Here is a 17,357-nt window from a genome sequence, read left to right on the forward strand (position 1 = left end):
GGGAACGATGGCCCCATGTCCTGCAGGGCAGGCTGGCTGGGGTGGAGGCATTGTGAGGCCTGGAAGAGCTTCCGTGTCCCACAGGCCCCAGGCTGAGATAACGGCCGGGTTGGGCCTGTGCTTATAACCCCCACCCCGTAACCCCCACCCCGCAACCAGCAATCCCTGCGGTTCAAGAAGTCGTGCCAACCCCTCCCGGCACCCCGACCCCCTGACCTCCCTCAGCAATGAAACCTGCTGCCCCTCCCCCTCTCTCCTCAGCTGCTCTGGAACCTTCCCGTCTAACTGCCATGGAACCTTCCAGGCCCCGACACTCCTTCCCCAACCACCACAGAATCTTCCGGGCCCTGACGCTCTCTCCCCAACTGCCACGGAATCTTCCGGGCTCCGACGTTCCCTCCCCAACCGCCACGGAACCTTCCGGGCCCTGAGGTTCCCTTGGGTGCTGGCTGGGGTGGGAGCCCTGGGTTACCTCAGGGCAGGGCCGGGTTGGCCTCTGAAACGCTCCCTGCTCTGGGGTGCAGCGGGGGGGGTCGGAGCCTGGGTGCACCAGGGAATCGGTGCAGGGCAGCCCAGAACTGCGTGTCCCTGCCCAGGGTGCAGAGCGGGCACAGGACGCCTGGCCCCTTCCACGACAGAGCTGGTGCCACCGCAGTGGGGCCCTGTCCTGCCCCGGTCAGCCAGAGCCCAGGGCTACGGTCCCTGTCGCACCTCCCTGTGAACCACCAGACGAACTAGGCTGGGACAGTTGGGGGGAGCCGCCAGAGACTGTGGGGTGGAGTCAGCCCCCATGAGGAGGCGGGGCTGGCACAGACCTACGATGGCTGTGCTGGGCAGGGCTGGCACAGACCCAGACTGTGGGGGGCAGGGCTGGCACAGACCTAGGATGCAGGGGGCAGGGCTGGCACAGACCTAGGACGTGGGGGGAGGCCTGTCAGAAACCCCAGGCTGTGGAGGCAGGGCTGGCACAGACTCCAGGCTGGGTGCGTCAGCAAATGACCAATACAAGCCTTATCTCCAGTCCAGCTCTGGTTGGGCCGCACCCTCCTGCCCATTACGGAGACGTTTGCTGCTGCCTCCGATAATGCTGGCCCCCCCCAGCCGAGCTGCGGTGCCCAGGTGTTGCCAGTCTGAGCCTGACCCCTCACGGAGCAGACGCAGACAGCGCAGGTGCCACGATGAATTGCTCCCTGCTGACCCTCCTTGCTGTCCTCTGCCTCCTCGGGGGCTGCGGTGAGTAGCCAGGACCCCGCCATGACGTGGGCAGCCATAGGCACGGTGGAGCTCTGGGGGCTGTAATACATCCCCCAGCTGCAGGGCAGACTCCCCCTGGGGCTAGCTCCCTGGGCAGGCTGGGGATGGTTCGATGGGGGGGGGGGGACCCGGAGTCCCCCATCTACAGTCGCCGGTGGCTGGGAGCTGGAGGGAGCAGGGCAAAGACAATCACGCTCCATCCCCTCTTCTACTCCGCCACCGGCACTGGAGCAGGGACCCCAAGGCTACTGCAGGCAGCGGCATTCCCGGGGCAACTGTTGCATGGCCCAGCTGCCGTCAATGTCATCCCCTGGGCCAAGCCGGTCTCAGTCTCACCCCCTCCCCGGTGCGCTGACCCTCCCCTGCTGTCTGTGCTTGGTGCAGCCAGCAAGCTGACGTTGGAGATGGACGCGTCTCCGGTGCGAGCCAAGGTGGGAGACGACGTGGTGCTGAAGTGTAAAATCTCTGTTTCGCGGCCCCCCGTGGACCTGAGCCAGCTGGTCGTGCAGTGGTTTCATGGGCTTGGGGAGGTGGTGGAGTTCGACAACGTGGTGAACGAGGGCCGGCCGGGCGCCAACCTGAGCATGGAGGAGCTGCAGAGCGGCAACGCCGCGCTGTATCTGAGCGAGGTGACCCCGGAGAGTGCTGGCACCTACATCTGCTTTGTCATCTACGCGCCCTATGCACGCATCAAACAGGTCACCCTGCAAGTCGAGGGTAAGGAGGCCGGCCCACTGCGGGGTCCTGCCACGGGTCACGAAAGACGGGGCCTGCCATGGGTTCTGCTACTAGTCCTACTCTAGGGTCCTGCAACGGGGTTTGCTATGGGGTCTGCCACAGATCTTGCCTGGGGTCCTCCAACGGGGTCCTATCTGGGGTCCTACCATGGGTGTCCTACCAAGGGGGGACTGCCGCAGGTTGGGCAACGCTCCCCTTTGTCTCCACAGAGCTGGGAGGCCCACCCCCAAGCCAGAGCCCCTGCCCTGGCCCCATAGCGCCCCTGCTGGGAGAGGAGGGGGTTGCAGCAGCCCTGTTGCTGTCCTGCTAAGGTGTGGATGGGCTCAGCCTGGCACTGCAGTGATGGGCATATCTGCTTTGTGCCTCACAGACCCCTTGAAGCCACCTGAAGAGGAGTCAAAGGCCATGGGGCCCGACACCTGCGCCCCACACCCCATGGTGCTGAGGAACATGGCCCAACTGCTGAATGTCCTGGAGCAGATCAGCCTGAAGCTAGATGCACCAGGCACCGGGGCTGAGGGGAAGCCTGATCCTGGCCCTGACTCCTTGGGGCGCTCGGATCTCGGTGCAGAGCAGGCAACTATGGGGCTAGCTGGGAGGGGAGAGAACATGGAGTGAGCAGCAGGGGCGGCATCGCAGAGGGAAAGTGCCAGTGATGATGGAACCGCAAAGGTGCCCAGCTTGGCTGTGGGGGTAGAGAGAGGGAGCGGGGGCCATGGATGTGGGGAGGGGCATTAGGGGGCCTTGCTGGGGCTGCTGGGGTGGGTGCTGTGGGGGCCATGCATGTGGGGGTGAGTGAGTGCACGCCATATTCACACCCCACACCAGCCGTTATAATCTGTGTAAAACACATACCCTGTGAGAGCTCGCCAGCCCAGCCCCACCAGGAAATGTACAGTGCAGCACTGTGGCTGTGTGTAAAGTTACAAAGAGATGCTGCAATTAGGTCTCCGTCACCGGGGGTTAGGGTGGGGAGGGGGCTATGGATTGGGGGGCTCAGCTTTAGGATGAATCCCAGTGGGCAGCAACAGGACGCGGGGAGCAGCGTGTGAGCTCTGTTATCTGAATAAAGCCTGTGGTGATGCACAGTCTGCACTCTGCTCTGTGATGTGTGGGAGTGAACCTTGGAGTGGGCCCCCCATCCCAGCCACATGCTCTCTGTGCCTGAGGAGGTGGGACAGGTATCCTGGGAGGGGAACGGAGGCGGCCCCATCCCAGACGGTGCAGGGCTCCGGCGCCTCTCCGCAATGGGACCCTGCCCTGCAGGGAGGAGAGGGCATCCCGTGCCCAGGGCATTGACTGAGGCCTGGCTGGGCTCAGCCATTGCTGCCCCAAGGGAGGGGTGACTATAATCCAAGGGGAGCAGAGCCCAGAGGAGGGTGGGGGCTGAAACACCCCCAGGCCAGGCTTCCCAGACTGACGCAGAGCAGGGTGTGGGGCAGGGAACCCCCCACCCGAGGCTGGGATAGCCCTACGTGAATGTCACAGGAAGGGGCACAGGTATCCTAGGGGTCCCCGGATCCCAACCCCATGAGCTCATTGACTGCCCCAGGACCCTGGGACAAAAACAACCCAAGCAGACAGTGCTGAGATGCCTGGAGGGGATGGGATGGGATGTCCCAGCCAATCAGGGGTCTGCTGGCCGTGGCTGGGGCTTATCGGGGCCCTGCAACACGTCTGAGCCTTTATCAGCGCAGAGCTGGCATTGCCAATGCAGTGACGGTGCCCTGGAGATGTGTTTGTGCGGCACCGTGCTGGCCCTGTGCTGCGTGGCAGCTGCTGAGTATGGGGCCTGTCCTGCTGCAGACTCCCCTGGATCTCCTCAAGACAGGGCCCCCCATTTTCCCAGGGGTTGTCCCAGATCTCCCCAAGACAGGACCTCTCCCCACAGCGGCCTGGCTGCAGCTGTCCATGGGCCCCTCACTGGGATGGGTGTGCCCTGGGCAGCGTGTGGTGCTGGAGTGCCTCTTTGGGGCTGACCACCCGCCCTTCAACCTGGAGCAGCTGCAGGTGCACTGGCGGCACGAGGGGCGCATGGTGCTGGAATTCACCGGGGCAGCGCGGGCGGGGGTCAGCTTGGCTGAGGACGAGGTGAGGAACGGCAATGCCTCGCTGGTGCTGCAGGGTGCCACCGCCAGCGACAGTGGAGAATGGACCTGCTACGTTCTCTACCCGCCCGACCAGGCCGAGGGCAGCCTCACTTTGCATGTGGTAGGTGAGCATGGCGTGGGGTGGGGGGCAGAGCAGCACCAGCATCCCCTGTCGGGGGGCACCAACCTATCCACAGGGCCAGCCTCCTGCCCTCCACAGAACCCCCTGCCAGGGTGCACCGACCTGTCCACAGTGACTGGGCTAACAGGGAGCTGCTGCAGAGCTCGTGAGCTGGGCATTATAAAGGATACCAGGTATGACCTGTCCTGTGCCCAGGGTAGCCAACTAGGTCAGGGCAGGCTGCAAACGGAGAGCAGATTTCCACAGCATTGGCGGGTGGCACTGAAGCCAGACTTCCCAACCAGCCACAAACTTCACTTCTGAATCCCCACAGAAGCAAGTACACAAATACACACATCCCCTTTTACTGCATTTCAGCCTCTAGTTCCCAGTCAGCCACTAGGTCCAGTAAAGAGACCAGTTATTTAAACTCTATGCTCTTTACTAAACAGTTTCCCTCTGACTCCAAGGGGTCAGCCACAGTACCAGTTCAATATAAGTTTGGATCTTACCTAAAATACCACACTGCCAGCCAATCCTTTAGTAACTGAAACTAAATGTTTATTGTAAAAGAAAGAAAGAAACCATAAGAGAAATGTTAAAGGGTCAAAGCAAATCAGACACATACAAATGATTGAAAGTCCATATACATCAGGTTTCTAGAAGAATTGTGGAGTTGCAGGCTTATACAGTTCCTCTGGTACATATCCAGTACCTGGATGGGTCTAAGTCCTTTGGTTCAGTTGCAAAAAGAATTGATCTAGAAGTAGATATGTGTCTGTAACAGAACAGGAACAAAGACAAAATGGTTTCTCTGCTTGGCCTTATATACCCTCTGGCCTTGGCCATGCTGTCTTGTGGAATGTTACAAAAACTAAAATGGAGTAAGAGTCACATGGGCCAATCCTGGTAATTCTTCAGGTATGCCTTTAGTAAGAGGATGAGCTTTCCTTGGGTCTGTGGCCGAGACTCTGAGGCCTCGGAGGCTGTGAAGCTGGACCCAGACCCGATGTAAATAGCTGGCGGTGGACGGCATGCTGAAAATAAAGAGCACTGGTGTGAGCACAGAGCAGAGATCTCTGAGCTGTGTTTGGGAGTAGAGGTCTGGAGCCTCTGGGGGGACTCAGAGCAAAACTGCTACAGGTGACTTGATCCCAGCCTGTAAGTACCTACACAGGGAACAAATATTTAATAATGGACTCTTCAAACTCGCAGAGGAAAGTCTAACTCCATCCACTGGCGGCAAGTAGAAGCTAGACAAATTCAGCCTGGAAATAAGATGTGACTATTTAACAGTGAGAGTAATTAACAATTTCCCGAAAGTTGTGGTGGATTCTCCATCATGGACAATTTTTAAATCAAGCTTGGATGTGTTTCTAAAGGCTCTGCTCTGGGAAGGATTATGGGGCAGCTCTCTGGCCTGTGTCATACAAGACATCAGACTGGGTGATCACACCGGTCCCTTCTGGCATTGGGCTCTAAGAATCTAGGAAATGTAGACATTAGCTATTGTGGGGACTGGCAGATGCTGAATGGAAGGACATCAAGTGAGCCGCTGCCAGGACACTGCTGATAGCGCCCCAACCCTCGTGAAAGTGGCGTGGAGATCAGCAATCACTTTCCGGGGTCAGGGCCATATGGGCTCATCTCTGAGCTGGTACCTGCCCCTGCTTTGCCATCACGCAGGGGCTTTGGGGTCAGCTCTTGGAGGGGAGCGTGCCCCCTGCTGAGAACCCTCCTCGCTCCCTGCACAAGCTGGTATACATCATAGTAACACCCTTCTCAGTCTGCTGTGGAACTTGTGTCCTTGTATTCGCTGAGGAGTTGTGCTGGCCATGCCAGAGAGGTGGGTGAGCCCGCCGCAGGTCCGGTACAGTTGCAGGCGAGGCTGATCAGGAGGCGAGGGGCTGAGGGGCAGGAAGGGGCCACGCAGAAGGAGCATAAAGTTACCACTTTCCAGTTTGCGTTGTCAGGGCTGGATACAAGAGAGTCGCTTCTGACATCAGAGGCCTACTGAGAGGCAAACCATGCAGGTCGCTGTTGGATGGACACATCACAGGCAGGTAGCAGCAGAGCCGGGCCAGTGACTGTCCTGGGCAGGGCATGGGGCTTAGGCTGTGAGCATGGGGACAACTGGGGACATGGTGAGGGCTTGGGGATTCACAGGGTGGGGCTTTTAATTCTTACCTCCCCAGGGACGCACGACATTTCCCACAGGCTCCCCAACCCGGTGTGGGATTCAGGAGCCACCCAGCGCATTTTGAATTGGATTTACTCAGAGGATTCACATTTCAGAACACAATTCAAATAATTCGGTGTGACCCATTCGTGCTTAGGGTAGCCTCCTGAAAATGCTAAGGTCAGGGCAGGCTGCAAAAGGAGAGTAGATTCTCCCTGCATTGGTGGGGGACACTGAAGTCAGACTTCCCAACCAGCCACAAATAATGCTTCTGATTCCCCACACTGCTTATGAAGAAGCCAAAATAAAAATATACACAGTCCCCTTTACTGCATTTCAGGCACTGGCTCCCGATCAGCCACTAGGTCCGGTAAAGAGATCAGTTATTTAAACTCTATGCCCTTTACCGAAAAGCTTCTCCTAACCCCAAAGGGTCAGCTACACCACCAGATCAATATAAGTTTGGACCTTACCCAAAATACCATGCTGCCAGCCAATCCTTTAGTAACTGAAACTAAAGGTTTAGTATAAAAAGAAAGAAACTATAAGAAGTGTTAAGTAATCAAAGCAATCACATACATGCAAATGATTGGAAAGTCCATATACAGCAGGTTTCCAGTAGAAATGTGGAGTTTGCAGGTTTGTATAATTCCTCTGGTGTACATCCAGTACCTGGATGGATCTCAGTCCTTTATTTCACAGCTTCAGTTCAGTTCAGTTGTAGATGTGTTGATCCAGAGGTAGGTGAAGACTGAAGACGAAATGGACGTGGTGCAGCTTCCTTTTATGTCCTTTGGCTTTTGTCATGCTGCTTGTAGAAATTTAGAGGAATAAGATGGAGTCCAGAGTCACATGAGTAAGTCCTGGTGACTCATCAATTATATCCCTGGCTTCTCCCCCTGAGCCCATTGTACCTGTGAATTTCCTTAATGGGCCATTAAGCAGGCTAATGCTGCAGCCATCCGGTCTGGGGTGTCGCCCTGAAACACAGCACAAGTTGAGATACAGACATATCACACATATTCATAACTTCCATTACACATATAACACATGAACATAAACATTATCATCTTACTTAGCACATTACCGCCTTTCTAACGGTACCTGACACGGCATATCTCATATGAATTATTATGCTTTTGGCATATTGATGTTAAATAATGTAATAAATGTCCCCCCCACACAGCCAGCATCACATTCAGGGCCCGGGATCCTGCCACTTCACAGCTACAGTACCGAGCGAGCGAGATCAAACTGGCTCATGTGTGTTTGCAGTGTGGACAGACCTTAGGAGCCATTCTCTCAATCCATGCATGAGGCAGATCCTGGAAAGGGGGCAGGTGGGCAGGACGTGGTCACAGGGAAACTGAAAAAATGTCGCAGTTGAAGCTGGTCCAGAAGTGGATTTTTTGATTTGCTGGCAGTGCTGAAAAAATCTGAACCAAAAGCAAAACTTTCCAGGATTTCCAGCCAATTCAAAAGTCAAAAGAAAAAAAGGTTGATTCAGGTTGAACGATATCTAAAAGAATTGCTCTAGCAACTAACTCAGGGCAGCTCTCTGGCCTGTGGGATTCAGGGTCAGATGAGAAGCTCACACTGATCCCTTCTGACCATGGAATCTCTGAATCGGTAAGCAAAACTTGCTTGAAATGAAACATTTTGTTTCCATTCCAAGCATTTCAAAAAGAAAATTCAAGGACATTTTGAGATGAAATGTTTTGGGTTTTTTTTTCAGAATTTTTTCTTTAGGTTTTCTTCTGACCAAAACAACTGGGCAAATCCAGCAGGCGTTGGTTCAATGTTGCTGTGCCACCAAATCTACATCTTTCACCAAAAAATGTTTTGTGTGAAAAGTTTCACTCAGCTTCAGCCACGGTGAGTCACTTACCAGATGGGCGGGTTTTCTAAGTGCAGATTTAAAGGAGAGCAACATGCAGGATGTGAAAGTTGCTGTAACCCAGAGCCCGCCACCGGTAGATGCAGCTGAAACTGGTGTGATTGTGTCCTGAAAGCCGCACCCCTCGTTTTTCCATGTATAGGAGACAGAAACAGAAAGTACATCCTTGCTCACAGCAGCCTCAAAGACTGTGGTAAACACGATGTTTGCCTATGGCTGGTGATTGGAACCCAGGGCTACATCCCCTCTGAGTGGTGTAAATCAGGCATGGCTGCCCAGCCCTCAGCGCTGTACGGCCGATGCAAGAGAGGACGCAGGCCCAGGAGCAGGGGTTGGTGGAAGTCGGGCTGCAGTAAGGTTTATTCCTTGGGGCATTGTGATTTTTATTTTATTTTTTTGCAGCATTGTAAATAAACATTAGTCTTTTGATCTGCTCACACAGCCAAGTCCAAAAGGGAGTCCCACTCAGCAGGGCTCAGAAATGCTGGGGAGCTAGGGGGAAATGCTGTGTGTGTCACGGTTGAGTCCTGAACACTTAGGAGTCAGAGGGTCACATTTTCAAAAGCCCCTCGTCTCTAGGATGCTGGAGAGAAAGTGTCTCTATCTCCACTTCCTCTCTGACCCACCAGCTGCCGGGCCGCCCCTCTGTGGGCTTAAACCAGGCTCTGTGCTGCCCCGGTCCCACCTCTAGTCTGCCCCCGATTCTATACCCGAGAACCAGCCACGGTCTCTGTGGGGAGGTCTCTACAGTGCAGCCGCTATGCACAGGGATCACAGCAGCTTGTCATGGGTTGTTTTCTATGGGTACTCACTTGTGTGTTAAGCACGGGAGGCTGGGATGTGATAGCTTCCCCTATGGGCCAGGGAAGGAGGGACTGAGCCGGGGAGCAAGGAAATGGGGTCGGATGTTGGTTGCCTTCAGATTAAGCACTTGCTCCCCTGTTATTGATTTGCAGCATCACCGTAGCACCTCAGAGCTCCAGTCTTGGATTAGGGTCCTGAGGCACCAGGCACTGCCCAGAAGCAGGAAATGCCCCAGCCCCCAGGAGGTTGCGTCTAGGCCCGGTGCTGTGGGCAGTGTAAGCCACTTGACTGAGGGACTTGGGAAGGAAAGACTGCTGCTCTGTTATGCAGTAGCGGCACCCACAGTGGGCATTTGCGTTCCCATGGGGCACTCTGCAGACTCACCCCATCTCCCGCAGGTGCTGACCCTTTTCCCCGCTGCACCTCTTGCGGTGCTGTGTGCCCGGGTCCACCATGGGGATCGCTTTCCATCGGGGTGTGTAAAGAAAGCACAGAGGCCTGGGTCAGCAGTGGCACGTGGGTGCTTACTAGCCCGTTTGCTATAGTGAGATCTCCCCCCGTGGTGTTTGCATTCCCCATCATTAGGGGACACAGAGCAAGGCTAGATGTCAGGGAGGCAAAAACGATGGCCCCTCATCTACGCTAGGGCTTACACTGCAGTGACAGGTGGTTGGAGAATCTACTTGATATGAATGGGTCCTTAAAGGACTAGGTGAAACTGCTCCAGATCAATGGAGGATCCAAAAAGACAGCAGGAGCCCCCGTGGCTAGGATATTCACACTAACAGCCAAGAGGAAGGAGATTTTTCCCTCTCAGTATGGAAGCAGAGTCAAGGCCCCACCTGAAGAACAAAGGGGAAAGGTGTCGGGGGCTGGGTTAAGTGCTGCCCTTTGGAGAGACAGACGCTCTCTCCTTGGACAAACAATGAGCCAGAAACGGAATCCAGAATCCACGGCAGTTTGGCTGGTTGCTGGCACTGGCTTGGCCAGATGGTCCGTGCTTTAACCTTCCTTTCTCTGCACTAACCCCATGCTGTGTCCAGCTGACTCATAACCTTCATGGTTATCACGACACTGTGTGAGTGTCACTAAATACTTGCTGCATCAATACCTGCAGCGTGGACAAGTCTCTCCCAGGGCCTGGCACAGTAGGACTTGCTGGGCAGAGCTCACAGTGTGAAGAAGGCGGGCTGGAGCCCAAAGGTTCAGTCTTGGGGGTGGTGAGGCCCCATGACTGACCCTGGTGAGATTGCTGGATGTCTGGCACACTGAAAGGCTTTCTCCATGACATTGTTCAGTCATAGGACTAGGGGAACTCATGGCCAGGGGACGTTGTGAAGGCCAAAATTATAATGGGGCTCAAAAAAGAATTAGCCATTGATGGACCTATCCTCCCTGAATTTATCTGTTAGCCAGCGTGGGCATGTGCTGAGTGTCCCTAACCTCTGCCTGCCAGAAGCTGGGACTGGAGAAGAGGAGATGGACACTGGATAATTGCCCTCTTTTGTTCATTCCTCTGAAGCACCTGGCATCGGCCACTGTTGGCAGACAGGACACTGGGCTAGATGGACCATTGGGCTGAGCCAGCATGGCTGGTCTTATGGTCTAAAGCTGGGGGCATAGCACCGATTCTGTAGGTCTGGGACTTGGGGGGACCCTAGCAGGGCACAGGATGCATGGCCTGTAGGGTGATTCCTGTGTGTGCAGGGCTGGGAGGGGTCAGTCCCTGGTGTGGGTGGGGAGCCATTGCCTGTGGCGGCTGAGGGTGGGAGGAGGGAACGATGGCCCCATGTCCTGCAGGGCAGGCTGGCTGGGGTGGAGGTCTTGTGGGACCCGGCAGAGTCCCCTTGTCCCACAGGCCCCAGGCTGAGATAACGGCCAGGTTGGGCCTGTGCTTATAACCCCCACCCCGCCCCCAGCAATCACTGGGGTTCACGGGGTCACACCAACCCCTCCCGGCACTCCAAACCCCCGACCTCCCTCAGCAATGAAACCTGCTGCCCCTCCCCCTCTCTCCTCAGCTGCTCTGGAACCTTCCGGTCTAACTGCCACGGAATCTTCCGGGCTCCGACGTTCCCTCCCCAACCGCCACGGAACCTTCCGGGCCCTGAGGTTCCCTTGGGCGCTGGCTGGGGTGGGAGCCCTGGGTTACCTCAGGGCAGGGCCAGGTTGGCCCCTGATACAGTCCCTGCCCTGGGGTGCAGCGGGGGGGTCGGGGCCTGGGTGCACCAGGGAATCCGTGCAGGGCAGCCCAGCACTGCGTGTCCCTGCCCAGGGTGCAGAGCGGGCACAGGGCGCCCAGCCCCTTCCACGACAGGGCTGGTGCCACCTCAGCATGGTGCAGTGCTGCCCCCGTCAGCCAGAGCCCAGGGCTACGGTCTCCGACACACCTCCCTGTGAACCCCAAGACGAACTAGGCTGGGACAGTTGGGGGGAGTCGCCAGAGACTGTGGTGTGGAGTCAGCCCCCATGAGGGGGCGGTGCTGGCACAGACCCAGACTGTGGGGGAAGGGCGGTCATAGACCTAGGATGTGGGGGGAGGCCTGTCAGAAACCCCAGGCTGTGGGGGCAGGGCTGGCACAGACCCAAGGCCGGGTGCATCAGCAAATGACCAATACAAGCCTTATCTCCAGTCCAGCTGTGGCTGGGCCGCACCCTCCTGCCCATTACGGAGACGTTTGCTGCTGCCTCCGATAACACTGGCCCCCCCAGCCGAGCTGCGGTGCCCAGGTGCTGCCAGTCTGAGCCTGACTCCCCGCGGAGCAGATGCAGACAGCGCAGGTGCCACGATGAATTGCTCCCTGCTGACCCTCCTTGCTGTCCTCTGCCTCCTCGGGGGCTGCGGTGAGTAGCCAGGACCCCGCCATCATGTGGGCAGCCATGGGCACAGTGGAGCCCTGGGGGTGTAATATATCCCCCAGTTGCAGGGCAGACGCCCCCTGGGGCTAGCTCCCTGGGCAGGCTGGGGACGGTTCGATGGGGGGGAGGGGGCCGGAGTTCCCCAGCTCCTGTCACCGGTGGCTGGCAGCTGGAGGGAGCAGGGCAAAGACAATCACGCTCCGTCCCCTCTTCGACTCCGCCACTGGTGCTGGAGCAGGGACCCCAAGGCTACTGCAGACAGTGGCATTCCCGGGGCAACTGCTGCCTGGCCCAGCTGCCGTCAGTGTCGCCCCCTGGGCCAAGCTGGTCTCAGCCTCACCCTCTCCCCGGTGCACTGACCCTCCCCTGCTGTCTGTGCTTGGTGCAGCCAGCAAGCTGGCGATGGAGATGGACGCGTCTCCAGTGCGAGCCAAGGTGGGAGACGACGTGGTGCTGAAGTGTAAAATCTCTGTGGCGCGGCTTCCCGTGGACCTGAGCCAGCTGGTCGTGCAATGGTTCCATGGGGTTGGGGAGGTGGTGGAGTTCGACAACGTGGTGAGCGAGGGCCGGCCGGGCGCCAACCTGAGCATGGAGGGGCTGCGAAACGGCAACGCCGCGCTGTACCTGAGCAAGGTGACCCCGGAGAGTGCTGGCACCTACATCTGCTTTGTCACCTATACGCCCGATACACGCGTCAAACAGGTCACCCTGCAAGTCGAGGGTAAGGAGGCCGACCCACTGCGGGGTCCTGCCACGGGTCACGAAAGGTGGGGGCCTGCCATGGGTCCAGCTACTAGTCCTATTCTGGGGTCCTGCCATGGGCTTTGCTATGGGGTCTGCCACAGGTCTTGCCTGGGGTCCTCCAACGGGGTCCTACTCTGGGGTCCTACCATAGGGTCCTACCAAGGGGGGACTGCCGCAGGTTGGGCAACGCTCCCCTTTGTCTCCACAGAGCTGGGAGGCCCACCCCCAAGCCAGAGCCTCTGCGCTGGCCCCATAGCGCCCCTGCTGGGAGAGGAGGGGGCTGCAGCAGCCCTGTTGCTGTCCTGCTAAGGTGTGGATGGGCTCAGCCTGGCGCTGCAGTGATGGGCATATCTGCTTTGTGCCTCACAGACCCCTTGAAGCCACCTGAAGAGGAGTCAAAGGCCATGGGGCCCGACACCTGCGCCCTACACCCTGTGGTGCTAAGGAACATGGCCCAACTGCTGAACGTCCTGGAGCAGATCAGCCTGAAGCTGGATGCACCAGGCACCGGGGCTGAGGGGAAGCCTGATCCTGGCCCTGACTCCTCGGGGCGCTCGGATCTCGGTGCAGAGCAGGCAACTATGGGGCTAGCTGGGAGGGGAGAGAACACGGAGTGAGCAGCAGGCGCGGCATCGCAGAGGGAAAGTGCCAGTGATGATGGAACCGCAAAGGTGCCCAGCTTGGCTGTGGGGGTGGAGAGAGGGAGTGGGGGCCATGGATGTGGGGAGGGGCAGTAGGGGGCTTTGCTGGGGCTGCTGGGGTGGGTGCTGGGGAGGGTGAGTGAGTGCACGCCATGTAAAACACATGCCCTGGGAGAGCTCGCCAGCCCAGCCCCACCAGGAAATGTGCGGCGCAGCACTGTGGCTGTGTATAAAGTTACAAAGAGATGCTGCAATTAGGTCTCCGTCACCAGGGGATGGGGTGGGGAAAGGTCTATGGATTGGGGGGTTCAGCTTTAGGATGGATCCCAGTGGGCAGCAACAGGACGCGGGGAGCAGCGTGTGAGCTCTGTTATCTGAATAAAGCCTGTGGTGATGCACAGTCTGCACTCTGCTCTGTGATGTGTGGGAGTGAACCCTGGAGTGGGCCCCCCATCCCAGCCACATGCTCTCTGTGCCTGAGGAGGTGGGATAGGTACCCTGGGAGGGGAACGGAGGCGGCCCCATCCCAGATGGTACAGGGCTCCGGTGCCTCTCCCCAATGGGACCCTGCCCTGGAGGGAGGGGAGAGCATCCCATGCCCAGGGCATTGACTGAGGCCTGGCTGGGCTCAGCCATTGCTGCCCCAAGGGAGGGGTGACTACAATCCAAGGGGAGCAGAGCCCAGAGCAGGGTGGAGGCTGAAACACCCCCAGCTCAGGCTTCCCAGGCTGACACAGAGGAGGGTGTGGGGCAGGGAACCCCCCACCCGTGGCTGGGATAGCCCTATGTGAGTGTCACAGAAAGGGGCACAGGTGTTCTAGGGGTACCTGGATCCCAACCCCATGAGGTCACTGACTGCCCCAGGACCCTGGGACAAAAACAACCCAAGCAGACAGTGCTGAGATGCCTGGAGGAGATGGGATGGGATGTCCCAGCCAATCAGGGGTCTGCTGGCCGTGGCTGGGGCTTATCGGGGCCCTGCCACACGTCTGAGCCTTTATCAGCGCAGAGCTGGCATTGCCAATGCAGTGACGGTGCCCTGGAGATGTGTTTGTGCGGCACCGTGCTGGCCCTGTGCTGCGTGGCAGCTGCTGAGTATGGGGCCTGTCCTGCTGCAGACTCCCCTGGATCTCCTCAAGACAGGGCCCCCCATTTTCCCAGGGGTTGTCCCCGATCTCCCCAAGACAGGACCTCTCCCCACAGCGGCCTGGCTGCAGCTGTCTATGGGCCCCTCACTGGGATGGGTGTGCCCCAGGCAGTGTGTGGTGCTGGAGTGCCTCTTTGGGGCTGACTACGTGCCCTTCAACCTGGAGCAGCTGCAGGTGCACTGGTGGCACAAGGGGCGCACGGTGCTGGAGTTCACTGGGGCAGCGCGGGCGGGGGTCAGCTTGGCTGAGGACGAGGTGAGGAACGGCAATGCCTCGCTGGTGCTGCAGGGTGCCACCACCAGTGACAGTGGAGAATGGACCTGCTACGTTCTCTACCTGCCCGACCAGGCCGAGGGCAGCCTCACATTGCATGTGGCAGGTGAGCATGGCGTGGGGTGGGGGGCAGAGCAGCACCAGCATCCCCTGTTGGGGGCACCAACCCATCCACAGGGCCAGCCTCCTGCCCTCCACAGAACCCCCTGCCAGGGTGCACCGACCTGTCCACAGGGCCAGCTCTCTTTCCCCCCACAGAACCCCCTGCTGGGAGAGGCCGGGCTGGAGTAGCCGGGTGCTGTCCCTCATGGTGCTGGCTGCCATGCAGCCAGGGCTCCACAGCGATCCTGACGCGATGGTGTGCTGTTGTTGCAGACCCATTTGCATCCTGCGATGCCTGCTCCCTGGTTGGGGTGTCCCACAGCTGCGGCAGCTGGAGGAGGTGACTGGGGACTCCATCTGCTTGGGCAGCGAGCTCCAGCTGGCTGGCTGCGGAGGTGGACAAGTCTGAGAAGGCAGTCGGCTGAGTGTCAGGCTCTGCAGCCCACCCTTTCCTTAGGTGATAAACATGATGCATTAATTTCCCTAGCTCACATGTGTTAGCTAGTCCCAACCTGACCATGACCAGATGGAGACAGCAGCGGGGTTTCAGCACAGCCAGCTGATGTGATTACCATGTGTGCAGCTGGTGGGAAGGGGCAGTTCAAATCAGATCAGCTCACTGGATTTTTAGAAGCACCTTTTTTTCAATCATCCAGACAGATTTTGGCTCTCCAGGTAGCAGAGGTAGAGACTGTCGTTTCAGCTCCTCACCTGTTCTCCTTCTGTAGAGACACAGCACTAAGAAGGTAGCCCCTAGAGCCACCAGTGCTCCCAGGCCCAGGCAAAGAGCCTCCCAGTTAGACAGAGCGCTGTGACGTGGGTCAGTCCTGGTTGTGTTTCCGTGAGTGGAGAGAAAAGAGAAGTTGCTCTCAGTGTTAACCTCCCTGAGAAGAAACTATTGACCTGTGAAACGTGTGCAATTACTCCTGCTGATTTTACATTCACAGCGTGCTTTGTCAGTCTCCTTTATAGCTGGAGAACACAACTAGGTGTCACCATGAGAGCTGCACTCCTCTGGGACAGCAAGCATCACAAAAGCCAGAACAAAGCTTCTGTGAGCTGAGGACTCAGCGTTCTCTATTGTGGGGATCCAGCTACGGGACAAACTTCCAGAGGAGGTCAGCCGAATCCAGCGTGTTAAGTGTCTTGAGGAGATGATGTGAAACCTTCCTTTTCGAATAGGTCTCTGAGTTTGCAGAGAGCCTGAGCTGATTGCTCTGAGACAAGGAGCTAACGCAGCTGATTTCACAGTTAACAGACACCAGCAGCTCAGCCAGCCAGTCTAAGCTGCATGCAGGTATCGCTGGGGGAAATTCTCTGGTTGGGCTGATTGGATAGACTGTGCCTTTCTGGCCTTGACAGCTGTGATGCTAGGAATCTCGAGGAGGAGCAGAGAGGTCAGTTTCCCTCTGGATTTGCACTGCTGCGATTGCTGCCGGAATCTGTTAGGGACATGCATGAATTACAGCCACAGGTCTAAGCAAATAAAACCTGTTTACCCACATGCAAGTAATTAAGTCAGGGTCTTTATTCAGCCGAGACAAGCTAGACAGACACAAACAGTTCATAGGAAAAGAATCCTTTATTCAGCTGAAGACTTGCAAACAAAGGATTGCAAGCCCCTCCTGCTTCTCTTAGTTACATATATATACCCTTTACCTAAAGGAGGAGGTCTCCCTTAGATATTAAAACCAGATGGTACACATCTCCTGTTTCTCCCTAGTATTTTTGCTTACACTGCAGTTTTATATATACGTTCCATCTTTTCCTTTGTTTCCCTGTTAAATTCTGCTTACAAAGGACATTCCTACCCTATAGCTTCATGACACTTTTATGTATAATATCTTTTCTTATCGATCCCCACTCTCACATTTCCAGCTAATGATTTCCACATGAATAATTTCCTTTACAAATCCCATGTCCAGCTCTGGTGCCGACAGTTCAAGGACGATGTTAATAAGGTGGGGATGGGCCAGAGAAGAGCCCGGAGAATGAGGAAAGGGTTAGAAAACCTGCCTTCGAGTGATAAGCTAAATGGATTGATCTCCTGGAGTCTAACAAAGAAAGCTGAAGGGGTGATGTGACACAGTGCTGAGTGAGAACAGCCTGAGTCAGCCCTCTGCCCCGGGAACCCTAACTGAGGGGGAACGGGATCTGAGGAGTTGTGCTGGCCATGCCAGAGAGGTGGGTGAGCCCGCCGCAGGTCCGGTACAGTCGCCGGTGAGGCTGATCAGGAGGCGAGGGGCTGAGGGGGCAGGCAGGGGCCACGCAGAAGGAGCACAAAGTTATTACTTTCCACTCTCCCTGAGCCCATTGTACCTGTGAATTTCCTTAATGGGCCATTAAGCAGGCTAATGCTGCAGCCATCCGGTCTGGGGTGTCGCCCAGAAACACAGCACAAGTTGAGATACAGACATATCACACATATCCATAACTTCCATTACACATATAACACATGCACATAAACATTATCATCTTAGTTAGCACATTACCGCCTTTCTAACGGT

General features: G+C 57.0%; 2 protein-coding genes across 2 annotated transcripts; both read left to right on the forward strand.

Moving 5' to 3' along the window:
* Nucleotides 1-1,130: 1,130 nt before the first annotated feature.
* On the forward strand, nucleotides 1,131-2,691 carry LOC137151495 (programmed cell death 1 ligand 1-like). The gene is made up of 3 exons (XM_067545761.1): nucleotides 1,131-1,233; nucleotides 1,639-1,971; nucleotides 2,363-2,691. The coding sequence occupies exons 1-3, from the start codon at nucleotides 1,179-1,181 to the stop codon at nucleotides 2,608-2,610; spliced, it is 636 nt and encodes a 211-aa protein (XP_067401862.1). The 5' UTR covers nucleotides 1,131-1,178; the 3' UTR covers nucleotides 2,611-2,691.
* Nucleotides 2,692-11,835: 9,144 nt separating this feature from the next.
* Nucleotides 11,836-13,401, forward strand: LOC137151496 (uncharacterized). The gene is made up of 3 exons (XM_067545762.1): nucleotides 11,836-11,927; nucleotides 12,331-12,663; nucleotides 13,056-13,401. Exons 1-3 carry the CDS (start codon nucleotides 11,873-11,875, stop codon nucleotides 13,301-13,303), a joined length of 636 nt encoding a protein of 211 aa, XP_067401863.1. The 5' UTR covers nucleotides 11,836-11,872; the 3' UTR covers nucleotides 13,304-13,401.
* The last annotated feature ends 3,956 nt before the right edge of the window (nucleotides 13,402-17,357 follow it).

Source organism: Emydura macquarii, unplaced genomic scaffold (assembly GCF_026122565.2).
Source record: "Emydura macquarii macquarii isolate MOO-44397 ecotype Brisbane River unplaced genomic scaffold, CSIRO-AGI_Emac_v2 contig_1093, whole genome shotgun sequence".
In the NCBI taxonomy this organism is placed as follows: domain Eukaryota; kingdom Metazoa; phylum Chordata; order Testudines; family Chelidae; genus Emydura; species Emydura macquarii.